This window comes from Oikopleura dioica, chromosome XSR, assembly GCF_907165135.1.
Source record: "Oikopleura dioica chromosome XSR, OKI2018_I68_1.0, whole genome shotgun sequence".
Classification (NCBI taxonomy): domain Eukaryota; kingdom Metazoa; phylum Chordata; class Appendicularia; order Copelata; family Oikopleuridae; genus Oikopleura; species Oikopleura dioica.
In genome coordinates, this window is record NC_137294.1 from 6943986 (window position 1) to 6968144 (window position 24159).

A 24159-nucleotide genomic window follows, 5' to 3' on the forward strand; every position below is an offset into this window, starting at 1 on the left:
TAATTATATATTATCAAAAGCATCATCGATTTCTCCCTGGGTAAATGAAGTTCATTCTACGAACATTCCAAGTTCTCTGGTGTTTATCTGAATCCAAATCAAGAATTTGTAGTGAAGATAAAAGCTTGCAAAGGCACCATGAATAAAACAACAGAAAAGTCAGCAATAGACAAGGACCAAATAAGAAGATTCGTTGTATTTTTGCGCCACTTTCCAGTTTTAAGAAGTACTAATAGAGTCAGTCCATTTCCAATGATTCCTTGTTTAGGTTACTAGCAGTGCTTGTAAGGATAAGTTTCGACTATTCCGCGTTCAGATCGGGTTAGCTGCGGAGTTTAGTATGGCTCAGTGGAAAGTCTCCCAGGAAGGGAATCTGTTTTAAGTAACCATGTGCCTATGACGAAGATCGCCGCGCAGACTGCGAGGATAGTGTACTCGACCCATCCGAACTTCTGAGCTCTTTTCTCGCGGTTAGCAAACATCATATATAATGCCGTTATTTCTTGCTGCGTGGAAAATTATCCGTGTTTTGGTCGGAAAGAATGCCTTATACGAAATGTAATTCTCAAATATACATTTTTCGGTCAGACGATTGTAAAGAGTACGTTTCTTGAGTTTGAGTTTGCAACCGCTCCCCAGTTAGAGGACATTCCTCGTACAGGCAGGCGCAGAGGAACTGCCAAACCTCGCACTTCTCGTTGTAAATGTCTTCGGCTGTCCAGTTTGAAGGAAGCTAAAATCATTTATTAGGGAATTAGAGTCCTCGAAAGAGCTGCCCATAAGGAACGATGGCTGTCCAATTATCTGTCAATTTTCAAATACTGTCAGAACCAGCTTTGTCATTGATTAAACACTTTTCCGTACCTTGTCCAACTGTTGGTTCCAAATATCACTGAAACTGGCCTCTACCTCGGAGCGTTTGTCCAAGAATTTCTGAGCAGTTTGGCACACACATGTTTCATAGAAATCATCTCGGAGGTCATGATCGCCCATCAAACATCACTTGAGTCTGTCTCTCTCACGTTACGTTTTCAGTTTTGCTTCTTCGGCTTCACTGCTGTTCAGTTCGCCCGCTGAAATGGGCAAGTAGAGCACAGCCATAAAAAGTATTTTCAGTTAGGCTAAATGTACGCTCTATGTTAGCGCAAAATGCACCCGTGTCTTTACAGCAAATTAAGCCAACCAAATAGAGACTATTGAATTTGGGAAAGGTATGAAAGGAATTCAAAAACAAGAATAAAATGTAATTATTCATGAGTCACAAACATGGATATCTTATCCTCTGAGTAACATTTCTTTTTCATTGGTGATAGATTGGAAAAAATATCAGATGTAAAAATGCCAGTTCGAATTCACCAAGAAATTTATATTAATTTTTAAGCTCTTTATTTGATTAGAGATGCCTTCCTTTTTTCTCTTTGAGACTTTTTACGTTCGACTTACGATTCTCTCTTTACTAAACTTTTAATGATTAAAAATTATGAATAATGGTCAAAGGTGAAAGTTCCTCGAGCGAAAAACTGTCTGCCTTTGCGATTGTGTGCCTGAGTCGCCACTGAGCCTTGCTTTATCGCCAGTAGCGTGTGCGTCTAGATGCAGTGTGCCCTGGCCAGAGGTAGTAAATCACACTATGTGATAATTAATTCGTCATGTAAAGAGTCGACTGAGGACTGATGGATTAATTCCGAGCGCTAATAGAAAAAAACTGAAGCCAGTGTTTTGATCCATGGCTCCTTCAATTTTTGAACGAAAAGTAAATCTGGTTTACCAACAGAATATTTTCTACGTTTGAATCAACATCACATGCTTCTGGCTCTGATTTAGATTTTCTTAATCGAGATAGACGCAGTAAAGCCGAAAACAGGCAATTTAATCAAATTTACATGGATCTTGTGATCCAATCAGCCGAAAAGGTTTCATTTATGATCTTAACCATGGACAAATAAATTATATGGAATGAACCCCTAAAGCAAGCGGACATGGATGTACAGTGTAGATTAAAGATTATTAGCAGGCGGGAACTTCTGTCAGCTCGATATAAAATGTAAAAATAAACTTAAAAGGGTCGGCGTGCGGATTTATAGCGAGTAAGAATCTTAGTCCACGATTATAGGGCCGTTCGAAAGAAGGAGAATTCAATTATGCGAATGCAGTGCCAATACTCCCATATCAATAGCAACGGGCACATTAAAAACTGCTATATCTATAGACTAAAGCCTCCCTAGTGGAATTTTTTGGAAGGCATAGAATATTTTAAGAGTTAGCTTTCCAGTTCACTCTTGAGACTAGCAAAAACTTCTCGCGATAGAAGACTTTGCCTTTTTTCTACTAGAAAAACTATTTTAATGAAGAGCGTTTCATCCTGAAAATAAACATTAATTGACACGAAGAATAAGTGTTCTTTGGCATGTCGAGTTCAGATTTTAAGAAAAGAAGCTTACTTAAGTCGGTTTTCTCTAGGTTTGGGCAATTTATTTCTGGTGTATCTAAAAAGGAAAGTTTCACTGGATCATTGATGACGAGGGGCGTCCGAAAGGGGTAATTAGTCAAAAAGACTTTTTATTTAATCAGCTTCTGTAACTGATTCTTTTGCCGGAAGGAAAAGCTCGCGTGGACAAAGTCTTAGTCAAATAACATCCTTAGCACTTTTGTCTTACCAAAGCCAAGTTTTGAAAAATACGGTAGAAAAGAAAGAAAAGGCTCTTTCTCCGTCTCTGGATGATCTTGAATGCCAATACCTTCCTTTTGCTTGGAATATTTTGTGGAAAGGATCTGGTTAACATTTGACAGGCGAATCTGTCAGACATCTTTATATAATAGAGCGATACCAAGCCTGTCAATTATCCGTCATGGAATCGCCGTAAGGACCAAATCGCTCCGATCTATTTTCCATCGAAACCTCAATATTATAACCTCGTTATTATTACCGTCGTGTTTAGTAATTGAAAGTGCAAAACAGGCACTTATACACGTTTGCATTTTCGACCTGGGGCCGCTAGCCGAGATTCTTATTTTATTCAATTTCCCGCGAAAATGGATCACGGGGATCAATGGCTACATAATATTATTCCTCCTGCCTTTCTACCGCCGCGCGTATTATTTCTTATTCTTTCTAATCAAAATTGTTCTTATAAACTAAAAAAGAAGGACTTGCTCGTTTTCGCTCTCTGGCTTCTCAGGTGAACTCTAGTGTCCTTTATCGCTTTTTGGAGCGTACGGTATTCAAATTATTTTTGTGACACTTGAACAATGCGATGGAGGTCACGAATCGACGAACATTTTTTTCAGTGAGAAAATTGCTACTAACATAATATTCTAATAACTAACAGGCTTGCAATTTGGAATGGTTGGAATGCGAAGCAAACTCGCATTTGCGATTCACAACAAAATGATACGTATTTTTTTTATTTACGGCGATCTGCTTTTCTGTGCCTTGTTTTATATACCGCGGTTGGGACGTGCACGTTGTGGAAATCTGCAATTCAAAAACATTATTTGAATGAGTATATGCTCCTTTTTCGTTGCTGATTCTAATGACTGGCATAAATAAAACGTTTGTTTGGAGAAGAAGGTTATATGCAGCAAAAGACAAGCATACAGCGACGGTGATTATAGTAATTAGATGAAATAGGAAAGGATCTTTTCGCTTTCTCCCGAAAATTGACTCTTAAAAATCATCTCGAAATGCCGACACGATATCCCGAAGTACTGTTTTGGGTCGCTCAAGAGAGAACTAGCAGAGAAAACAAATGAAAGAGCTTGATAGACCTTTTCAAAGACATCAAGAGCAAAGATTCCTGACCCGACGTTTGGAGTAGTTCCTTTCGAGCGCGCGGTTTTTGTCTTGGTTCAATACTGATAAAAACACCGCTCAAAAGCAGTAATAGAGGACTGCGAATAGTTTAATTGTCGCAACATCTCTTTGAACCCCCATCAAGCCTCAGTAATTATAATAATCCTTTTCATGTTCTACGTTATCATCAAACACTTGGTAACAAGCTTTTTATAAAACAAAAGAAAATGTGCTTCAGAAAGACTCGCACAAGCGCTGGAGAAGCCACGAACGACTGAGTTAGCGAATCCGCGAAATCAGCGGCGGTTGAATCACAAGTCAATTTTAAGTCAGGTTTTAAGGAACTCAGCACAATCACGACTTGCCGCGTGGTCGATCGTTTTTAGACGGCATTCAGAACGTGGCCCAAAGTGATAGCATTCTCTGACCAGGAACTGCACTCTAATAAAACGGCCAATTGAATTGACACCTTAATCGAATACTGTTTTGCATGAAATAAAAATAGACTCAGTAAATGACTTTGACACTAACAAAAAACAATCATTGGCCGACTAAATACTGTTTTGGCAATCAGCAATTGATTTAATTAATTACTGTTTGCAATGGACACAAAATATTTCCATTCATTTTTTGGCTCTCAAGTAAATGGCCATCCTAATTGGCTTGGATGCGAGCTCTGGACGAAAAATTGAATCATTCGCGTTCGCATTTTCATAACTTATACTTTTCATTTTTCGGAAATGTTAGATCTTTTCGCGAAATCACGTAAAATAGCCATTATAATCGATATTTGGTTCTTATCTTCAGGAAAAAGGGCAAATTAGAATAAATGAAAAGTAATATTGGATAAGATGCGGCTCGCGGTTTTCTCGTTGCTACGAAAATTATATATTTTTTCTTGCATATTTTCTTTGCGAAAATAACTTCGAGTGTTTCACGTTTTCTGACCTGTGAAAATAAAGTTAGCTAATATAATATTACTAACATCCTATTAGTGTCGACATTCGCAACAACTACTTTAATCGAGCTTCTTCCGCAGACCGCTAACAATTAGCACAAACGGCTCTTACCATCACCCACTTCATTCCAGGATATGAGCAAGCACTTGACACTAATAAGATCGCAATTATCGAAGCCTCGACAGTGGATACAACAATAGCACCTTATCATGAAATCACGTGTTCGAAATTTTACTAGAGATTACTAAGTGAAGAGACTGTAGTTTCAAAAGCAAAAGTTTTCGGAACAGCCTGCAGAGATTAATCTATAATATCGAACACTTGAGGAAGATCTCACTGTGGCTTTGGGTGTCATTCGCACTCGGCGACCAGAAGTTCACAAAACTGCCGCCGGAACTGGTAGACAGGTGGCCGACAATTGAGCTGAGCCGAGTTAACTCTGGTTAAGCTTATTCTCAGCTTCGTCGATGAAAACCGCGGCGGTCGATTTAACGAAGAAGGGTAAGTTTCGCGAGGCACATTTTTACAGGGCAGAGCCGAAATTCGCTGAGTTCGCGCGCCAGGCTGCTCCGTTGCTGAGGCATGGCATTTTTGGAAAGCTGAGGACGTGCATTCATGAATGCGCCTGGAAAGTAAATCTTCTGCGAGTAATTGTTTCAAGGCCCATTAACACATAGAATAGGCAAAGGATTTGCGATCCAACAGAAAGAAAAATCAGCAAAGATTGATGCTCGCGTCATCTGGATTTTCTGACGAGTTGGCTGCTGATCTCGTCGCTTTAATGTGGCAAAACTCGGTCGACATTCTTGATCGTGAAGATGATGACGAGGTCAACTTGAACCAATTCAAGTCTCTTCGTTTGTACTCCAAAATTATTTTCGTCCCAGAATTAGGAAAAAGGTTCTGCGCCGAAAGTATTTCCGCTCTGGCTTCAGAAATGTTTGCCAAATATCTTTTGCTTTTCGCTTTCTAGAGCATTTAGAAAGCATGGGTCCAGGCGCAACAGTGCCGCCAAAGAGACAGGCACTCTTTGTTCTTATGTAAGCCTATAACACTTACATTTACTCAAAAGGGTTCTGAAATCGTGGCTGACATGCCAAGCACAGCGCGGATAATGTGAACCTTTTTAAAGTTATGCTCGGTTTTCATGAGAACATCCTGTCGAGCCTTGACGAGTCATCTGGTAATCTACAGTAATGACCCATAATCAACCCTGTTTAGAGCACTTGATGAATAAGGAGATTCTGAATCTTTCGCCCACAGAGGAGTCCCTCGCATTTTTAGAGTTCGACCTTCCAACGGGAAATACTTCTTCAACGAGGTTCTAAGTTTGCCAAAAAATAATAAATAATATCAAATTTGAAGACTTGACTCTTCTTTTGAGTTCGTCAACCTCCTCGATTACGAAGTTTTTCAAGATGTTTCCGTCGAGTTTGGTGGCAATTTCCATATTTCTCTTGGAATAGGACCGGATTTAACATAACAAAAATTGCTCTTTTTATTGTTCAAGGAAAAAAAGTAGAGCAATATCGTGAAAATCTGTAAAAAAGAACCAAGTTATGCCAGGAACGGTGTTTTTTCTCGACATATGGCCGAAAACGTAACAGAAAAGCGAAAATTTTGGGCAATTTGTTGTTTAGGGCTCGTGGTAGGGGTCGAAAGTTTTAGAGTCGATGTGGTGGTGACATAATGGGCGTTATTCGGTCGATCACATGGTTTTTGGTAAAACACGGTAAAAGCCATTTAGCAACAAGACAAGTGGTGCCTACGAGGCAAATGGTGGACGAAAAAATAAGACCCTGCTCGGAAACAGTTAAAATCATCACTCTCAAGCAGCGCTAACTATGACAAACTGTCGTGATTTTCATACAAGTCCTGTGAAGCTAACGTCGCCATCAAGGTGAAGAATCTCTCAATCCCAATTTTCGTCCTGATGCACTTTGGTGACGGGGTCATCCAACAGGTGAGCTCTCGCCTTTTTTATCGTCTATCCTAAATTTAGATTGACGGGGTTTGGACTGGAACCGGCGTTAGTGACCCAAAAGGAAAACGTTTTTAATATATATCTAGTTTAATAGAAGAATGGAATTTTTGAAAACAGAGTCAGTTGAGATGCAATTCACTGATCTTTGGTTCTGCTAATTGCGATAAAGATTTTTCTTCTTCCGGCTTTAATAAATGCTTCGGCTTGAATCCGGTTTTTTAACTCCTATTGCATTTAATTCGTGTCAAACCAGGTAACACGTTCCGAATCTATTCCAATGTGATTAAGCGAGTCCTAAAGATCTGAAAAGATCGACTTCCTTTGGATAGAACTAGGCATTGATAAAATGCAAGACGACGTCGGCATGTTCAAAACATTAATTTAACATCAAACTACTCTTATCGGCAAAGCTTCTAAAACTGAACGCAAGTGTTAAACGTAAGCAAAATAATCATTCGAAATTGCGCTTCTCCAAATACATCAATCTACTTTTAGAAACTGTAAGTTGCGATTACAGCGAGTGAACAAATAGCTTTATTCTCGCTAATCCGGTAATTGTCTAAAATGCCTTATCTTTTGATTTTCGCGTGTTTTTAATTATAATGATATCAAAATCGAATTGCTTTGCGAAAACAGCAGTTTGTTTTTAGGCGAAGCATGAAACGTTGCATTGATGGAGTTACTCTTTAATTGACCCTTGAATCAACAACATTAGAATTAGTAAAGGCGATCAGGCTCGTAAGCACGCGCTTACAAGTCTACCAAATTTGACCCTGCGGAAATGCAAATCAGAGCAATCAATATAAGCCAACGAAGTGAAAAGAACATAAACTTTATTAAAAGCAAGAGTTTACTTGTTAAGATCGGGTTAGAATATCAAAGATAGACGTTTTTATTATGCTTGTCTATTGATATCGTTTGTCAAGGGTCTTCAAATTATTTTTTGTATTGGGCTTATGAATTCTCTCTCGAGACTACTGCTGCTACTATTAATCTCAGCATTTTTATCTTGATTTATGCGCAAGCGAAAAAATTAAGCTATCGAGATTGGTAATTTGGAGACAAACAAAGCTCTTTTTCGAGTTTCAAAAGCAAAAGTGTCCAATAAAGCGCATATCGCGAAATGTTATAAAGATATCATGAAATCTACTCTGGCTATTAAATTCAAATTACTGATTAAAAATCGAAAATTTCAATAGGTGAGTCTAAACGAAGGGAGCATTTATACAGGGAAAAGTACGAATAAACATTTGAGCCAAATGGTGAGTTCCACGAGCCTGTGAAACTTGGCTAATCGTCAAAGTCAAAGAGTTAAAATTACAGAAAACGTAGAATAGTTTGTCTTTAGTTCCGAGGTAATATCGCAACTTTCGTCCATCAAGCAGCATGCGCGAATGGTCGCCAGCTTTGTTTGGTGCGATGAGTCATCATCATCATTATTTTACATCAATTTTCAACATATATGTACAATTTTGGGGTTGGTGAACACTACTCCATAGCGAAGCGTCAGACTCGTTGATTTTTCTACGCGTCAGACTGGCAATCAGATGTGGAGCGGTGTTCCACAGATTCGTTTCCGGAATCGGAACTGATCTCTGCGTTCTGCTGCTCTTTTTCGTCGGTGGACGAGCAAGTAGATCCCAAAATCAACTGATGTTGTCGCTGGAGCTCATCATAAGCTCCTGGTTTGAGTAAAACAACTCTAAAAAGTGGGTTATATCTTGAGATGACAAAGAAGCCTAGAAGTACCTGTATTTATTGCTGACGACGCGTTCCCTAAGAACTCCCACGGCAAATTTAGCGCATCGTGCAGTTGGATATTCGACAATAGCGCAATAAGTTCCCTGGAATTTGTAATTCAAAGATGGAATGAACTTGATTCTCTAGTAGGACGTTTTGTTGCTGAAATATACACACCTGGAGTTCAACGCTGGGTACCCATCGAGTAATGTCATTTGGTAGCGTCTGGAAGGGAGGAAGCACTCGCGCAGAAACTACATCACCATATGGTCGGAAAATATCTAAAAGGCAGAATATAATAGAACGATGTAATCATCAAGCAGGAATGTATTATACAAACCGACAACGTCAGGAAGACTTCTGTGGTTAGGGCCGAGTCCAACGATGAGAACTTTGTTGAATGGACCTTGTTTTTGTTTGTCAGCGTTGGAGTTAGATTTTTTTGCGTTGTTGTGCATCTTCTTTGGGGCGAATGGTTTTTGGAAGGATCTATAATTCCGCTTGCCAAGGAGGATGATTTTCGATGTTATACCTCTGTGCTTGATGTTGACGAGTGTCGATGAAATTCATGAATGGGGAAGCTCCTTGCTTGACAGGAGCGCCTTTTCTGGCGTTAGGAATCCAAGAAGAGTGCATATAATTGTTTTTTGGGATGCCGCTGCCGATTGGAGAGATGTTCTTCTTTTGCTGTTCAAAATGGTTTCGCTCGAATTTGATGTCCTTATCATTCGAGAAGTTGATGTTGTGTTTCTTGGGTACTCCAACATTGAACGCGTTCTGAAGGAGATGGACGGAGTTCATCTTAGCCAGGGTTGAGCATTACGTTGTTAGTTTTTCTGATGAAATCATATCATAAAATCTAAATCGTGTAACCCTGAGCTGATTCTGTTGCTTTGGTAGGAAGGCAGCAAGACTAGCAGCAGCAGCAGCTTGCGGCCATAGAGCGGCCGCAGCATTGAGCTGAGCGGAATAATGCTGAGCGGAGGCTGAAGAAACATCAGGGGAGAAGGATCTACAACATTTAATTAAGTAATCACTTTGGAAATCGAGCTCGTATGCGGTCAGACAGGCCCACTACTGCTCTCTGTAAAATACCGAATTGAACTGTTCCCAGAGTCTCGATCGACAGAAGATGCCGCAGAACCGGTTGAAGGTGGCCGAGTCGATCCACAGGCTGAGTCGGAGCTAGTCGACCAGATTGAGTTCAACGATGGCACCTGCTGGATTTTCTCTTGGTTCTTTAGTTGTTCCAGCTGAAAACCGTAGAACCGGGTCTTTGCAAGGTTATTTTACAGGTCTCAGTCCCCACCCAAAATTCTCATTTCCTCTTTTATCAGAGATATCTCCAATGCCGGTCAAATTCAAGATTTTATCATGGTTGTAACCGTCCCTGGAGATCGTTGATGGCTTCCAAAATGTAGGGCAAGGACTCTTGGTTATCGTAAGTCGCCATTTCTCGTCTGGTAGAGATCTAAAAATCCAGCTTAGAAGGTTTCATTCCCGCGTTTTCAGTTTTCTAACCCCTGGATGCGCTTTCTCAAAATATATCTCTCTTGAATAAATCCAACTTTTACAAATAAATTATGACTTCTGATTTTCACTGGTTGGAGTTTCTGGTTCTCCGCGTTGCTCTAAGACAGCTTTATCTCTCGTTCTTACAATATAGATAAGCGTCTAGCTCAGCTGGAGACCCCGGAGAAAAGAAAAACTACACTCTATCGCTTTCTTGTGAACAGCAGCTTCTCAACAACTTATTTCGTTCCCCCGACGAAATTGTCGAATTCGTGATTGTCGGAATCGCTCACGAGCGATGCAATTCATTCCAGAGAGAAGAGCGAGAACAATTGCTCCCTGTGCAAGGTTAATTGCTCTGAGCAGAAAACAATTAGTTTGGGCAAAATTCGCCGAACTGGCCTCAAAAAATATCTACTGTTGCTCACACGCATTTGCTATTTGTCACGTGAGGTTTTTGTCGGATATTGAGTTGCCAAGTTGGAGCTGGGTAAGTTCGAGTTCCCGAAAATACTCACAAAGTGATTCAACAAGGCTTCACCACTGAGCCAGCCCAGATTATCTTTGTTCTGGAAAGTGTTTGTCGATATTATGTTTCAACTTTCCGCTCAACTCAAGACAAGGCGTCGGTCAGCTTTTCACTGATTTAACGTGGACTTTACCTTTAGTAGCGCGATCGCTTGTAGAGCTGGAAAGAGAGGAGGTCGCGTTCCTAAGAAGATAAAAACATAGAAGCACGTGCCATACACTTTCTAGGGCATAGAAGCGATAACCTACCAGATAGAATAAGACTCTGGTGGGATTCGGAAGTCTTATCGCAAAAATTATTCAAAAAAAAATCACTGAAAAAACTCTTAATCCTTATTTCAAAATGTCTTATTGTGAATCCCAAGATTTAGGGTTATATTAAATTTTTATATAAAAATTTATGCCTATTAGTATTCTTTAAGTATATCAAATGAAAACAAGAAACAAAATGAGTGGAGAAAGGAATTAAAGAGTTAGCCGAGTTGTTGTCAAAGATTTAACCCGTTTGGTAAAAGCCAAGTTCAAAAATGCAGGTTCGTTTAAAAAATAATCGAAATTTAAAACAATTGATTTGTCGAAGAGCAAGTTGATAATCAACTATATTCACGAAATGCTTTTGTACGGATGCATTTGCTGATCAGTGTTTGAGGATAAATGTATTGACATCAGCGTTGCAGTATCCGTTTCCTTGTTCAAGACGTGTGTTGCTCAGTCGTTTAAATATATTTAAGAGCAATCGCTGCTCTGTCGTTACACCTGAAAGCAAAATCATCAATAAGGCGGTTCTAATTGAATAATTGGAATAAAACTGTTTTTTGAAGGTCGGTGGGATGCTTTTAGCGGCGCTCGGATTTCATCTCCATCTAAGCCGATGAAGCAAATAAGTTCTTATTCTTCACGATATTATAACGCACAAAGCTCATTAACGCATTAAGAGTTCTTAACGAGGAGCAAGTATGAATCGCTCTATCGCTGATCTGCTCAGGTTCATGGATCAACCAAGAACAATATTTACGAACTGTTTCTATAAACTTGGCGCTGTATATCTTCCTTGAAAGAACGTGCGGTTTCATCTCGAGTATCGAAACAAGAAAATTTTGTATTCAAGCGAAGGAGATCTCTTACGAAACAATGTTAAATTCAATCTAGCCCGTTAAAAAGAAGCCATTTCGCTGACCACTATATAAAGTAAATTTTCGAGTGCGATTACATGCTCCTGAAATGAGGCGATGATTATTCTGAGAAGATTAGACCGCATGATTTTTCAGTGCTCACGAGCTTGAAATCTCAAAACTGATCAAGCGACCGCTAAGACGCACCTTCCGTAATCGGTGAGAAAAAAACTCCGTTCAAAACAGTGATATATCCAAAATCTGAAACGTTCCGTTAACTTACCGTTAGTCACTCAAAAAAATATGTATGGAGATATCTCCAATCGTCAAGAGCCGTTTCAAAGTCTGAAAAAGATAAATCAGTAATAATAACAAGAGTAAAAAGAATACAATCTCTCATGAATCCTTATCACTAAGGATAGTTGAAATTGTTTCAGAAAGGATTGATTATAAAAAAGGCAGTTTCTCTTATGATTGCTGGTTATTCTTTGATTTTCGTTTTTAATATAAGACCTTCATTCTCTGAAATATCTCTAGTTAAATCTTGCACTTTGGACAAGAGAGCATCCGGTTTCCGGGCTTCTGCCTCTCATTTTTTTATGATATTAAAAGGTTGGAGCGCACAGTTTGTGCTCCACCATGGTGCTCCTGCAGCGCCATCAGTAAGAACCGAACTGCGCAATCTTGTGGCTAATCGTGGTCTGGTGCTTACTATCGTAGAATTAATTATTAGGAGTAAACTTCTCGTTCTACCCTTGGTTCAATTAGATCTAATAATAACCAAACCCAATTAGAAAGTATTTATAATTTTGTTTTCACTCAAATCACAAAATAATAGATTCTCTCAATCAGTTGTGTACTTTTCATAATCGGTAACTTAGAACAACTGACTTCAAAACGGTTGGCATCAAAATTACAACTATCCATAGCAATTTCCTAGTTTTTTTTTTTAATTTCGGTCTGTCAAGCCGATTAAAAGTTGTATGTGATTCTTAAATTGAGCAAGAAATGATAGGTTTTCTGAATTCTTGAGTAGAAGATCGCATTCTTTGAGAAAGAATCGTTCGGCAATATAAAGCTCGCTCGTTTTGAAAGCGACAATTAGTGAAGCCGCCTGATTTCATGATTGCCAGGTGATGCATTTTAGAGACACTGGAGCGGATTCGTGCTGCTAATCGAGATTGGAGCTGCCAGAGACCAAGCTCTTTTATGCTGGGACAAATTCTTGATGTGTCGATTTGAGAAGCAGCTCATTTTGCTTAGAGCAAAAAGCCGATGCGGTTCGCTGTCGCCACAAAAATTCAAATTTTGGGCTTAGAGCAACGTAGAACTTGACTTTATATGTATGGCCAACTAACAGTGGCTTCATACGATTACGGTAGAGACCCACGTTTTGGGGAAACAATTAGATTCCAACTAGTGCGCCAATCTCACAAGTCTAGCAGGAATAAGCTAGACAGTGTTCCAACAACTGTTTTTGGTGCAACAAACATATTGTCAGCTTTGTCTTACAATATTTGTGAAAATTTCTAGTTGCCAAAATTAACGCTGTAAATCAAATATTTGAGCTTATTCTCCACCTCTTCCAGGGAGGCTTATCTTCGACTGTGCTCATCATCACTTGTTCCCAAAGTGGTTTCGTACGTTTTTATGGTTTATTTCTCCCCAGTAGGGGAGTGGGCCGAGCTCGCCGGTACTGCAATAGCGAGTCAACCCGTGGGAAGAGCGGAGCAAGCCCCTAACTACATCCCTAGTTCCAAAAATCAGGGTGACAATAGACGTCCCAGTAGGGACGGTCCCAGCTGTCACACTGAGAAGAACAGATACTACACTTGATCTTAGCCACAAAGGCCGGAAGCGATAACCCTGGCGGATTCGTAAAAATTCAGTTCTATAAAGTCAAGCGTCCCTTTATGGTGTTTTCCAAGGCCGCTGCGACTCGCGATTTTCGATCGATTTCATCAATTTTTTTGCTTCAGGAAATGAGTCGTATGGAAAAAATAATTTAAGCGTAAAACACGTTCTTATGTCGGATGCCGATAAATCTGGACAGTAATTTTGAGCTTTTTCGCTCAAAACTGGGGGATAAAACGGCCCTACAATTGGGCTTTTCAATAATAGAACGATTTTTTCGAAGCTTAGTTGAACAAGATTTTGCACTTATCTTTTCAACTACTTCTTGATAAATGAGTTCATTTTGGGAAAAATGAAGTCAATTATTGGATTTATTCAGACTTATTGAGTTTATTATACTAAATTTAAGTTTTTTTTTCAATAGAATAGGAAAAATAGCAAAGGGAATAAGATTGTCACGAGTGAAGGAGGAGAAAAGTCCGTAGATAGTTTGAGGGTGTCGAAAATTGCGATACAATGTACTAGTACTACTAGTAGTAGCTCATCGTTGAAATAAAAGCCGGAATTTGGTTAGGGCATGTCATCTGAGTCCACATATTTTTTTCTGGTTAACACTGTTTTTTTTCCAAAATCGTTTTTGACAGCCTCAAAATCGCATCTATTTGAAGGGTGCCCATGAGGATTTGTCTTCTTCTTGGTAGTTTTTGATGTCTTCTGGTCCAAAGACACGAACTTCGACGTTCGGCCCCTCTTTTCAATAACGTAAAATTATGTTGACAACAAAACTTACTCTCTTCCCGACAAACAGTTGCCGCTTCTTCATCAAGCTTTCTCCGTTTTGCCAGAGTAACTTCTCGTCGACGCAAGATATTTTGTCTAGTAGAATTTGCTTCCTTCTGGGCATCCTTGAGTTCCTCTTCCGCCCTCCTAAGTTTCATTTTTGCGCTGCTGACCCTCTTTTCAGCGTCAAAAAGCTCTAACGTAGCCTCGTCTTCTTCCAATCGCGAGTTTAGGTACGCTCTGTGTGCGTCAATGACCAACGCCTTTCTCTCTAAAAATGAAAATTTGATGATTTGAAATGAAAAATGCCAGTAACGGTGTTTCTTTGCATCTTCGCAGCATTCTCCATTGATGAACTGACGAGGAGATGACAATGCGTAGCATTTCGATGCAGGACATGTGAGCTTTGCATCACTCATTCTTGTTTCTTCGGCTTCATCTAGTTCTTCGTTCACTTGTGGGCCAAGCATGCAGTGTTCGCAGACAAAACGACGAAAGGCGTTTGCTTTCTTCATTTTCTCGGTGACCCTTTCGATAAGTAAAACGTTGAAATAACGAAAGAATTACCTGTAGCAGCTTGGCATCGCGCACTTTCCATATTTTCCGAAACTCTTGACGTACTTTCTGTCAACGTATCTTATCGCTTCGTTGCCTCGTCTGTAGGTTTCGTGAGACATTTCGAAATTCGACGCTTCCGGTGTTTTCGGAAGGCTTCTCTGCAATGAAAAAATCCCACTCTCGATGCTTCTTTATATGTAAGATGAAAAAAATCACGAGCGAATCGTCAGTTTCAAGAGAAATCAGCCCAGACATCTGCTGGCGATTGAGTTTTTCAAACCTCTCCTGATCGAAAGGAAACAATCAAATTAACTATCATTGCAAATCACTAAAAATCAAGTGTCTATCCACTAATTTTGAGGACTTCCGCACAAATTCGTATTTTGGCTTGCCCAAGTATAATTGCAGCAAAGATCGTTCAACTAATCATATTGATATTTATACAAAATGAAAGTTTGTGTTTACAAAAAATAGACCTCTTTTGTTTTCATTCCAATTCTCGGAGCCGGAGGCTGCTCTTTCTTGCTTCTTAAAGCAGTGTTTATGAAATAACATTATAGCTAGACAATTTAAATTATTTGGAGGAAGAAAAAGGGCCTGTTGGTGATATTTAGTTTACATCGCTTGTAAACTATTCGAACGAACTCTTGCAAACTACACGAGTAGACGATTTACTCAGCAGTAACCCGCCAGCTATTTCTTATAAATATTTCTAATAAATACTGATTTCCCAAAATTACCCCTGGCAAGTTTGAAAAGTTAAATCAACTCGGCCTGTTTTTCTTGAATGAAATTCTTGTCCGGAATAAGAGGGCAACAATTTCTTCATTTCGACCCGCCCAGTTCCAGAACATATTGAGGGTGTTATTTTTATGCACGTTCCAAATGAAATGAGCGACTTGCAATCAGAGGAACTTTTGGAGAGTACAAAACTTGGCTCACTCTCTCGAGCGAAATTGTTTAGTTGCCAAGAGAAATAACTCTCGTGATTTCCTATTCTAAAGGCATTTCTCTATTCGCATAATAGTTTATTTAAACTTCGATCAATTGCACAAGAATTCAAGCTCGCGTAGTTAAAATTCTTCCATATCTGGATAAAACTTGGAGAAGAGGAAATGCCTCGTGAAACCGCGTATGTCCCCAATAACAACACATGACCTGATGTGTTGGGTTAGGGGAAATATCGAGAAGTAGAGACAGACATCAACATTCTGACGTACAAATGTATTTTCTGTAAGAGTTTCAGGAATTTTGTACAGTAAAATCATCGATAATATCGACGGGCGGAGAACAGCCCTCTCGATTCTGGCTCATCCATGTAGTATGTTGAGGTAAATCGGACATAGGGCTTCATAAGCTGGAGAATGTACCAAAGCATAACGCAAAATAGGAAAAACAGCCGAGTCCCCATCATCAGTGTCTCCCAGTAACTGATTCCTGAAGTGTTCGTTCAGTCAATTGGAAAAAAGCAACAGTAAACATTCGAGTAGCCAAATGAAGAATTCTCAGAGCAAGGCTTCAAGTAAGACTACCTCGAATTCTACCATGAATATAACCGCAAATTTATTTATTTGCCATGAACTTTGAGTAACTTACCTCCAACTGAGCGCTTCAATTTAGTGACGTTTTCAATCTTCTCCGAGACAACTCCTTGGCTTCTCCCGTACATGTCCTCATGGAAATTAAGGCAGTATTCGTATGCGTTCCTTACTACAAAACCGTGATCAGAAGTAACTATCTTTTGCCAAGAAATTGATGTTCTTTTGCACTAGTGACAGCGCTACACAAATTTACAACCCGAAAGTCTAAACAACGACTAACTAGAGCGAAATTCAACCTAAAAGAGAGCCTTACACTAAACACAATTACTACAGCGTAAATTTAAATGGTTAAACGCAGAGCTCTCTCAAAGTGGCCTTATCCAGAGAAATAAAATACTATTACTTAATTTCACTAAAAACCTTCTTTACCTGAGACGTCGTCCAGCTCAACCTCTGCGTTCAGTTCAATGAACGCCTTCCTCAGATTTTCCTTCGAGTGAAAAAGGTTTCCTTCCAGACCCAGCCTGGATAAAGCCCTGAGATATTCTTCTGACGCGAATCCATCACTTCTCATCGCCCCAGAAATCGTCAGGTCTCTCCGGCGCACGAGTTGCGCACAGCGCTGCGGAAAAAGAACTCGCCGTGCAAGTTGCGCTCTCATCGGATAAAATTGAAAAGGGAACTCAGAAAGGGAAAAAGGAAATCTTTGCGAAAATTTAGAGCCATCGTCTAATTGGTCGGTTTTTGATTGCGCAATGTTTAAATCACCAGAAGCTTCGAAAGAAAAAGCCACCAACATGTTCTGACCTCCTTCGGGGTCACTTAGGGTAATTAGTGCATCGAACCAATTGGCATTTGCAAATTAAAACTATCAATAATTGAATTGCTTTGTGAATTGCCTAATAGTTACAATAATAGTGACTTATTATCATTAATCCTACTGGACACATGGCAATGCTCGAAAATTGTCGCAATTGCTATTAAAATTCACTCAAGATCATTAAAAATAATAATTATGTTTTGATGACTAAACTGCTCTGAGTTGCAATAAAGAAAAACACTTTGAAGCCGCCGAGTCGTGCAAATTGAAGCAAGACTCGAAGTTATTATTTGAAAAATATAGATTTATTTATAGAAAATTATACATTTTTGAGAGAGAGACGGTGATCGCTCTGCTCTTCTTGAGAAAGAGCACTAAATGGCGCATACTTTCATTCTGCTTATCCCTTTGGTTCTTGATCTTGCACAGAAATTTGGGAAAAGGAGGACAAAAGACAGAAAGAGTTAGCAGCCAACGCAAGGCGTAAAGTGGGTATCCGAAACATCAGTGATATTTTCATTGTAGAAGTGCTTATTAAGAATTTCTGCGAAAGTGTAGAAAGAGAAAGCGCTAGTAGAAACAAAGTGACTTCAGTGTTCGACAACAAGGAAGAATACGTGACTCACTTTCTGTATTTCAACCAAAATCGCTTCTTGGGTCCTGGATTTCACATGATTTCTCGATAAGAGCGGAATGTTTAAGCATAACATAATGGTGGGAAAACTGTTCTCAAATTTTGTTCGCTTCACTTAAAACTTGGGTAAACGAAGAAATATCTACCAGCGCATAACACTGCCCAACTGTGAGTCATCACTATTTTTGATGATGCGTGTAAATTGAATTACGTTCGAGGTCGGTCATGAGATGTAAAAATTAATCAAAAATAAGAAAGGAAATAAATAAAACGTAAATTAGTAGGCTGCGCTAGCAGAAGTTATAGTCGGAAACTTGGATCATAAGAAAGGGGACTGGAAATGCGAAGAGGACATCTCGCGGGAATGAAATGAAATTATAGAAATATGTAAAACGGGGATAGAGAAAAGTGGAAATGGTTATCATCAGTTGTGCTCGTTAAGCCATTTTGCAGTAACGGTGCCATACTGTTGGCTGTGACTGGAGCCGGTATTTCGGGCGGCGTTCCCGCTACTCGTCATATTCTAAAGAAAAACCTCCGTCCGACCGAGAGTCATTTTACCTTGTAAGTTCCGGAGGAAGATCGATGAGGCTGCGTGTTTTTCGCACCGGTAGTTCGAACGAAGTTTGACCGTGACTTGGTGCCAACCACTTTGCCAGTGACGCTCAAGTCGGCATCCTTCATGTTCCCGTTGTTGTTATTTGAGTGACTGTTTTTGCGAATGATGTTACTGTTTTGTCTCTGCAATAATGAAAAGATTAAAATCAAGAATAAAGACTGTTTACTTACAAGGCGGTCCTGCTGCTTCGTAAATTCTCTCGTGTTTTGTCTGTGAAGCGGGGCAGAGCTGTGTCTGCTGTGGATCACGGGCGACTGGTGAGGCGCGAGATTTTGGGCACTGCGAGAATGACGAGATGGTTCGCCCTTATCCATAGCCACAACTTTCGACGATCGACGATAAGGGGCTGGCACTGATACTGGCTTCGATGCAGCGACAGACGCAGCTGGGTAGACGGGAGCCGTCCCCGTGCTCGTCATTTGCTTAGTTGCGCTTCCTGACTCTGGGTAGCTGTTTGTTAGCGTCCTGTTGAGATCTTCCTGCAAAATAACGGTAAAATCATGCAAGAAAAGCCACACTACCTTTTTGGTTTTTTTTGCTTGCTCTTCGGCATAGCGACGCTCTCGCTCAAGATCTCTTGCAGCTTTTTTCTCCCTAATCATTTTGTACAATTTTGAGCGATATTCGTCCACGGAGAGCTGAACATCGTCATCGATCGGTGGAATGACCTGATAGCCAAGATCAAGAGGTTCTTTTTTCGTGTTGAATCGAGCAACGTAAGGATGACTGAGGCAGGACTCGGCAGATGGGCGCTTCTCTGGGTTAAAAACGAGCAACTGTTTGATGAGATCGATTCCATCTTTGGGCGAGTCTTTCGGAAGAATTTGCTCGAGCGTCACTCGTTGTTTTCGTTGAGCGCGCTCGACCACTGACAAAGCATACTGGGAGCCAATAACGTCAATGTCCAGTCGCGAAGGCTGTGGGATCACTCTGATGATCTTCTCGATTTGATCGAAAGTAGAATCGCCGGGGAATAGCGGCTTGCCGAGCAACATCTCGGCCAATATGCATCCTAAACTCCACATGTCCACGCCTTTTGTGTAGTGAGGGGACGAGAGCAAAATTTCCGGAGCACGGTACCATCGAGTAGCCACGTATTCAGTCAGCGCTGGGACGCTGGTGTCGTCGCCTTGCCCTCGTTTTGGAATGGAAGATAGCGATCGGGCGAGGCCAAAATCGCAGATCTATTGAAAATTATTTCTATGAATTAATTTCTGATTGGAACCTTGACTGCGCAATCAGAATCAAGGAGGACGTTTGAAGGCTTATGATCTCGGTGGATTACATTTCCAGAGTGAAGGAAGGCAGTTGCGCGCATCAGTTGGGCCATAATATATCTCTTTGGAAAACAGTTAAATCAAGTCCAGTTTATGGCTGCTTACTTGATGTGCGTCTTGTAAAATGCCTCCCTTTCGAATGACCGCATGCAAGTCCGTTTCCATATATTCAAAAACTAGGTAGATATCTTTGTCATTCTTGGCTGCCACTACATTTAATAATCTAAACGAAAGTTAACTGCTGATTATGACAAAAGACTCACTTGATGATGTTTGGATGATCTGCGAATTCTTGAAGAAAGAGGATTTCCCGGAATGTTCTCTGAGCATCAGTTGGATTTCTAAAAGCGTCGAAAATCTTCTTCAACGCCACTACGCGGCCTGTTTTGCGCTCATTCGCCTTCCAGACGATACCATACGCACCCTTCCCTAATGGAAAAAATATACCTAACGCGAAACGAAGATTGGACTAACCTAATCTGCGTCTGATTTCGTACCGTTCAATCAAATGAGATTCTACCTCATTTGTGTCTACCATTCTAGAATTTTTAGATTTAGCGTTGATTCGGAGCGACCTGAGTTTATTCTTCGCAGTAGGGATCGAAAATTGTTCCAACTAAACGAAAACACTACACGAGAATTGAAGCAATTAGGTACACAAATAAAGAAACTGGCGAAATTGAAAGCACCGCTCCGATTTTAGATCCTGCTCTTCACGATTCTTGAGATCGTTCGAATGTTACTCAGGGCTAGTTTCTCCACTAGATCGTGCTCATTCATTCTAAAAATAAGATTATGTAGGCGAGAAGTCATTGAACTGGGTTTCTTATTAACTTGACAGCATTCCTCTGAAGCAAGAATAAACGAATGAAGCACCGTAACGTTGAAGAAGATAAATATACAGCATCAATATCATTTTAAGGAGAGTCGGTTAGGTAAATAGTACGAAGAGAGTCTCATCTCAACTTTGTCTAATCGACTGGTGTAACTTGAAGAAATTACTGGTGTTAGTTTGAGTAGAAGACTTTGAGGCTTTGAAACATTTTTTGGAGTCAATTAATAATTGACAATTATGCAAAAAGATCTTCGTCGTCTATGTCGCCACCAAGGTCTAAATTGTCGCTCTCTTCTACGCCCAGCAGCAACTCGGCATCCAAGTCGTCCATATCGTCAAGTGCACCTGAAGGCAAGAAATTGATAAACAAAAAACGCCTATTTGTTTAAATAAAAAATCGCATTTTCACTGCTGCTTGGATAAACAAAGAAAATTCCCAAGGTCAAGTTAGACTTACGTGAACTCAGACGCCTGGACTTAACGGGGGACGTCGACGGCTTCCTGGCGAGTTGTTCTGGTGGACTAGAACTACGCATAATAAACAATGTCAATTAGTACGTTTGAACCTTTTGGTGGCTTCCTCTTCTGCATCAGGGTCAGGAATTACTGGCGTGATTTCTTTTTTCTCGGCTGTTTTATCTTCTTTACGCACTCCATTGCTAGATAAAACGGGTTTGTTGGGAATTGTATCGTCGATATCTGGAACGTCGTACGAATGTTCAAAGGGGTTCACTTCCTTCAAAGCAGTCTTTGGTTGTTTCTCTTTGACGATCGGCTCTTTCTCTGACGATAAACTGCGTTTTCTACGTAGCGGATTTACAGTCTTCTTTTTAGGCGACTCTTTTTCATTTCCATTAACCTTCTGCTCGCTTCTAGAGAAAACGCGTTTACGATTTGCTTTTGGAGACGAAGAAGAAATTATTTAAAATTTATTGAGCCGCGAATGTTAAATGAAGCACGATTTCACACGCTCGAGCGCCTTTCAATGCTCATTTTTCGCAACATTACCAAAAATTCAGCAATGAATGCAGCTCATGCTAGAAATACCTTGGAGGGGCGGTCGCTTGTTCTCCGAGTCTGTTTTTGACGTTGATTGGCTTGCTGCTGGCTTGTTTGGCGGCGGCTTGGCATTCCTTGGTGAGAATAGCGGCAACGCCACCACCGAGGCGAGATTTTATTCCTCCACCAGTAGTAGAAAGCGTCAACCGTCTATTCACCGAGACCGATTCTTTCTTCGACACCTCTCCGCCGAAGCGATTGAGGCGCGCCTTCAAAATCTGTTTGCTCAGATCTTCTTCATTTTTATTTCCGAGGCGATTTCTTACGCTGATTTTTTTGTTGATTATCGTGCAGAAGCTATGAATAAACTTACTTTTTTTCGTCTTTTACGGAAGCCCAAGATGTATTTGGTTTTCTCCTTTTAGTCGATTTTCTGGGAGATTCATCTGAATCACACGAAGATGCTTCCGATGAGTTTCCAGCGAAGACGTTGGTTACCACTCGAGTGACTAACGGATTTTTCGCCTTTTCTTTCTTCGGCTTCTTGAAAAAAGCATTTTAAAAAGAGAGTGATTCAAGATTACTTCACTAGCAAATTTCCTTCGTTTATTTGAACTTTATGATCTGCTAGTTTATTGTAAGCTAATGCTAAAATGCTCGATGCCCTTACTCACACATAAAGGATATTTAAACAAAAGCTAGTTCATGCAGCAAGTGGCATTTTCTTACCTTGATAGTTATTTTTCGTTCGACCCATTCAGACGAGCTCTCCCGCTTCAGCTCAGGCGCGTTCTCGTTGCGGATAGAAATGATCCGGCCAGCATGCTACAATCGAAAAATAGAGCCCCGCACAAGAAACGAAGATACAATGAAGCATTTCATTGGATGATCTCATGCGGACTCACCTTCACCGTCTTTTCAGATTTTTTCTCGGACTTCTTGGTTTCCACATTTCGAAACTGATCTTCGACTCTACGAATAGTCTAAAAATCAAAGATTAAATAGGAAGTTCTCAAAGATTGAAAGACGCACCACTGGCTCTTTGTTTTTATTAAGCTGAGCTCGCAGGTCTTCCTGTTCTTCGTCAGTTAACTCGTCCAGCGAGATATCCGACTGATCATCGTCGCTAAAGCCCCTTAAGATTTTATGAATTCGACCAGAAGACAGAGACGTACTTTTTGGTTGAGACGATCTTCCGACCGGATTTGAGGAAGCCCTTCGGCGGAGTGGCGACATTGAAGGTCGGTCTGAGTTCCTCTTCCGGCGATCGCGGTGGCGATTCTCGATTCACCGTTTTCTTGACGATGTTAGCGCGTGCCTAAATATCAACCATTCCATTTTCGTGAACAGTCGACGAAACAAACCCTGGCTTGAGATTGCAAGATCCGCGCCCTCATTGCCATAAGATCTTCTTCTTCATCAGAATCCGAGCTTGCTTTGTCAGATTTTAGCGGCGATTTCTTAAAATAAAAATTTACCTTGAAATCGAACTCGATTCCGTTGTTACCTTTTCGTCAGCTGGTGGCGATGACGACGTCTTGCCTCCTTCAAGTTCTGCAAGATACTTGGCTACCTAGAGAAACATGAAGATCGCGAAGATGGGAGAAAGGGAATATCTTACCTTTTCGTCCATCGCGTCTTTCTTCGGTGATGGTCGCGGCTTGACATGTTTGTAGCTACAGCTGAGATTGATGCAACCACTTGGCGTATTCTCAAAGTAACAAAGCATTTCGTTTTTCTGCTTGAGCACGAAGTGCTGAAAAATAAATTATTTTCGAACGTTCTGTTGGAGTGTGGGTACCATGCTGTCACAGTCGAGTTTTTGGCATGTTCCAGAAGCCCACTTCGAACAGAGTTGGGCAGTCTTTGCGGGGAGGTGGTGTCTGTACATACAGTTCTTCCTGAGACATTCAGAGATGATGAAGTAGCGACAGTCATCCCACGGTCGGCTCATTTTCCCTCAAACTATATTCCACAGTCAGATACAGTAGGTGCTGGGGAAAGAAAGTCCTTATTCTAAAAACATAGCCATGGACGCGTTGAAAATATATTCGTAACTTACAGTTATAGTGTGTTTAACACGAGCGAATGGACAAATTGCTGGTCAAAGACATTGATCAGTGTCATCGAGTCATTTTCCGCTGCGGACCATGTGCTACTCAACCGCTTGGCTGACAGAACTACGCGAAAATTCCCTCCTACCCCCAATTCGATACATATTCCCACATGGCGGAACTTCCACCCCCTTTTTTTTTGCTGGGATAAACATTATTTTCTAATTACTTTTTTTGCTTCTATTTTTTCGATGAAGATTTCGTCGAGCAAACACGCTTTCTGTCTGAATAAACCCGAGTCGTTTCCAGAAAAAAACAAAGTGACAGTACTCTGAAAAGAAAACAATATCGGTCGTTCTAGAGATAGTCCTCGCGAATTCGTCGAACGAATGAGCGTTGATTCGACACAGCAAATAGTACTATTGAACTTTTATAGCTTCGACAGAATGGCTATTTGAATAAACAAACGATCTCTTAAATAATTTATTTAGTTTAATTTATTCTATTTTAAGTTATTTTTTTTAACTTAACATCGTCTCTGCTGAATTAGGAAAGGAAGA

General features: G+C 40.4%; 7 protein-coding genes and 1 non-coding gene across 13 annotated transcripts; 1 reads left to right on the forward strand and 7 right to left on the reverse strand.

The window, feature by feature from the left end:
• Window positions 1-80: 80 nt before the first annotated feature.
• On the reverse strand, window positions 81-2535 carry LOC145708337 (uncharacterized). Of its 2 annotated transcripts, none has more exons than XM_081785995.1 (5): window positions 2442-2535; window positions 865-1073; window positions 636-733; window positions 395-459; window positions 81-259 (listed from the first exon to the last, which is right to left on the reverse strand). In XM_081785995.1, the coding sequence occupies exons 2-5, from the start codon at window positions 991-993 to the stop codon at window positions 99-101; spliced, it is 453 nt and encodes a 150-aa protein (XP_081642121.1). In that variant the 5' UTR covers window positions 994-1073; window positions 2442-2535; the 3' UTR covers window positions 81-98. The 2 variants fall into 2 exon arrangements, with proteins under 2 accessions (XP_081642121.1, XP_081642123.1); XM_081785997.1 differs by lacking the exon at window positions 2442-2535 and adding an exon at window positions 1444-1519.
• A 2523-nt stretch (window positions 2536-5058) lies between these two features.
• Window positions 5059-6956, forward strand: LOC145708449 (uncharacterized). The gene is made up of 11 exons (XM_081786120.1): window positions 5059-5159; window positions 5201-5384; window positions 5435-5643; window positions 5883-5935; window positions 5974-6073; window positions 6118-6216; window positions 6301-6316; window positions 6490-6557; window positions 6625-6715; window positions 6755-6795; window positions 6858-6956. The coding sequence occupies exons 2-11, from the start codon at window positions 5220-5222 to the stop codon at window positions 6892-6894; spliced, it is 879 nt and encodes a 292-aa protein (XP_081642246.1). The 5' UTR covers window positions 5059-5159; window positions 5201-5219; the 3' UTR covers window positions 6895-6956.
• Window positions 6957-7552: 596 nt separating this feature from the next.
• Window positions 7553-11121, reverse strand: LOC145708287 (uncharacterized). Of its 2 annotated transcripts, XM_081785943.1 has the most exons (11): window positions 11025-11121; window positions 10766-10779; window positions 10651-10700; window positions 9867-9947; window positions 9572-9750; window positions 9356-9488; window positions 9009-9277; window positions 8817-8965; window positions 8654-8757; window positions 8486-8580; window positions 7553-8438 (listed from the first exon to the last, which is right to left on the reverse strand). In XM_081785943.1, the coding sequence occupies exons 4-11, from the start codon at window positions 9927-9929 to the stop codon at window positions 8261-8263; spliced, it is 1170 nt and encodes a 389-aa protein (XP_081642069.1). In that variant the 5' UTR covers window positions 9930-9947; window positions 10651-10700; window positions 10766-10779; window positions 11025-11121; the 3' UTR covers window positions 7553-8260. The 2 variants fall into 2 exon arrangements, with proteins under 2 accessions (XP_081642069.1, XP_081642070.1); XM_081785944.1 differs by lacking the exons at window positions 10651-10700; window positions 10766-10779; window positions 11025-11121 and adding an exon at window positions 9998-10060.
• A 2178-nt stretch (window positions 11122-13299) lies between these two features.
• Window positions 13300-13490, reverse strand: LOC145710678 (U2 spliceosomal RNA). Its single transcript, XR_014135062.1, has one exon. It is a non-coding gene; the product is annotated as a U2 spliceosomal RNA (small nuclear RNA).
• A 435-nt stretch (window positions 13491-13925) lies between these two features.
• On the reverse strand, window positions 13926-15532 carry LOC145708467 (uncharacterized). The gene is made up of 4 exons (XM_081786136.1): window positions 14830-15532; window positions 14579-14790; window positions 14273-14533; window positions 13926-14232 (listed from the first exon to the last, which is right to left on the reverse strand). The coding sequence occupies exons 1-4, from the start codon at window positions 14937-14939 to the stop codon at window positions 14141-14143; spliced, it is 675 nt and encodes a 224-aa protein (XP_081642262.1). The 5' UTR covers window positions 14940-15532; the 3' UTR covers window positions 13926-14140.
• Window positions 15533-16037: 505 nt separating this feature from the next.
• On the reverse strand, window positions 16038-17050 carry LOC145709554 (uncharacterized). Its single transcript, XM_081787243.1, has 3 exons — window positions 16791-17050; window positions 16417-16530; window positions 16038-16257 (listed from the first exon to the last, which is right to left on the reverse strand). Exons 1-3 carry the CDS (start codon window positions 17020-17022, stop codon window positions 16085-16087), a joined length of 519 nt encoding a protein of 172 aa, XP_081643369.1. The 5' UTR covers window positions 17023-17050; the 3' UTR covers window positions 16038-16084.
• Window positions 17051-17503: 453 nt separating this feature from the next.
• On the reverse strand, window positions 17504-20371 carry LOC145710595 (extracellular signal-regulated kinase 2-like). The gene is made up of 8 exons (XM_081788378.1): window positions 20186-20371; window positions 19975-20140; window positions 19817-19934; window positions 19660-19773; window positions 18956-19618; window positions 18605-18913; window positions 18377-18556; window positions 17504-18338 (listed from the first exon to the last, which is right to left on the reverse strand). Exons 1-8 carry the CDS (start codon window positions 20247-20249, stop codon window positions 18240-18242), a joined length of 1713 nt encoding a protein of 570 aa, XP_081644504.1. The 5' UTR covers window positions 20250-20371; the 3' UTR covers window positions 17504-18239.
• A 149-nt stretch (window positions 20372-20520) lies between these two features.
• LOC145710593 (uncharacterized) lies at window positions 20521-23997 on the reverse strand. 4 transcript variants are annotated; one of them, XM_081788376.1, is made up of 14 exons: window positions 23829-23997; window positions 23347-23504; window positions 23167-23301; window positions 23053-23118; window positions 22910-23005; window positions 22721-22863; window positions 22578-22680; window positions 22451-22528; window positions 22275-22370; window positions 21919-22088; window positions 21594-21872; window positions 21113-21418; window positions 21004-21074; window positions 20521-20891 (listed from the first exon to the last, which is right to left on the reverse strand). In XM_081788376.1, exons 2-14 carry the CDS (start codon window positions 23497-23499, stop codon window positions 20782-20784), a joined length of 1806 nt encoding a protein of 601 aa, XP_081644502.1. In that variant the 5' UTR covers window positions 23500-23504; window positions 23829-23997; the 3' UTR covers window positions 20521-20781. The 4 variants fall into 4 exon arrangements, with proteins under 4 accessions (XP_081644502.1, XP_081644500.1, XP_081644503.1 ...); XM_081788374.1 differs by having other exon boundaries at window positions 23347-23510; window positions 23829-23991; XM_081788377.1 differs by having other exon boundaries at window positions 21004-21068; window positions 23347-23510; window positions 23829-23976.
• Window positions 23998-24159: the final 162 nt, after the last annotated feature.

Excerpts from the sequence above, each read along its gene's own strand:
- LOC145708337 (XM_081785995.1), bottom strand. The coding sequence starts at position 993 with ATGGGCGATCATGACCTCCGAGATGATTTCTATGAAACATGTGTGTGC. Across the intron at positions 460-635 it reads GAGGAATGTCCTCTAACTGG|AGCTCAGAAGTTCGGATGGG; the intron begins GGAGCGGTTGCA and ends CCGCGAGAAAAG. Across the intron at positions 260-394 it reads CGCGGCGATCTTCGTCATAG|GAATCATTGGAAATGGACTG; the intron begins GCACATGGTTAC and ends AACCTAAACAAG.
- LOC145708449 (XM_081786120.1), top strand. The coding sequence starts at position 5,220 with ATGAAAACCGCGGCGGTCGATTTAACGAAGAAGGGTAAGTTTCGCGAG. Across the intron at positions 5,644-5,882 it reads ATTATTTTCGTCCCAGAATT|AGTTATGCTCGGTTTTCATG; the intron begins AGGAAAAAGGTT and ends GAACCTTTTTAA. Across the intron at positions 6,558-6,624 it reads GAAAAAATAAGACCCTGCTC|GTCCTGTGAAGCTAACGTCG; the intron begins GGAAACAGTTAA and ends ATTTTCATACAA.
- LOC145708287 (XM_081785943.1), bottom strand. The coding sequence starts at position 9,929 with ATGGCGACTTACGATAACCAAGAGTCCTTGCCCTACATTTTGGAAGCC. Across the intron at positions 9,278-9,355 it reads TACCAAAGCAACAGAATCAG|ATGAACTCCGTCCATCTCCT; the intron begins CTCAGGGTTACA and ends ACCCTGGCTAAG. Across the intron at positions 8,966-9,008 it reads CGTCAACATCAAGCACAGAG|ATCCTTCCAAAAACCATTCG; the intron begins GTATAACATCGA and ends GCGGAATTATAG.
- LOC145708467 (XM_081786136.1), bottom strand. The coding sequence starts at position 14,939 with ATGTCTCACGAAACCTACAGACGAGGCAACGAAGCGATAAGATACGTT. Across the intron at positions 14,534-14,578 it reads CGAAGATGCAAAGAAACACC|AGAGAAAGGCGTTGGTCATT; the intron begins GTTACTGGCATT and ends TTTCATTTTTAG. Across the intron at positions 14,233-14,272 it reads AACTGTTTGTCGGGAAGAGA|AGGGGCCGAACGTCGAAGTT; the intron begins GTAAGTTTTGTT and ends GTTATTGAAAAG.
- LOC145709554 (XM_081787243.1), bottom strand. The coding sequence starts at position 17,022 with ATGAGAGCGCAACTTGCACGGCGAGTTCTTTTTCCGCAGCGCTGTGCG. Across the intron at positions 16,531-16,790 it reads TGAGCTGGACGACGTCTCAG|TAAGGAACGCATACGAATAC; the intron begins GTAAAGAAGGTT and ends ACGGTTTTGTAG. Across the intron at positions 16,258-16,416 it reads ATTGAAGCGCTCAGTTGGAG|GAATCAGTTACTGGGAGACA; the intron begins GTAAGTTACTCA and ends CGAACACTTCAG.
- LOC145710595 (XM_081788378.1), bottom strand. The coding sequence starts at position 20,249 with ATGGTAGACACAAATGAGGTAGAATCTCATTTGATTGAACGGTACGAA. Across the intron at positions 20,141-20,185 it reads CGAAATCAGACGCAGATTAG|GGAAGGGTGCGTATGGTATC; the intron begins GTTAGTCCAATC and ends TTTTTCCATTAG. Across the intron at positions 18,914-18,955 it reads AAGCAAAAAAAACCAAAAAG|GAAGATCTCAACAGGACGCT; the intron begins GTAGTGTGGCTT and ends GTTATTTTGCAG.
- LOC145710593 (XM_081788376.1), bottom strand. The coding sequence starts at position 23,499 with ATGAGCCGACCGTGGGATGACTGTCGCTACTTCATCATCTCTGAATGT. Across the intron at positions 22,864-22,909 it reads TCTTGCAATCTCAAGCCAGG|GCACGCGCTAACATCGTCAA; the intron begins GTTTGTTTCGTC and ends GTTGATATTTAG. Across the intron at positions 22,089-22,274 it reads AACGAAAAATAACTATCAAG|AAGCCGAAGAAAGAAAAGGC; the intron begins GTAAGAAAATGC and ends GCTTTTTTCAAG.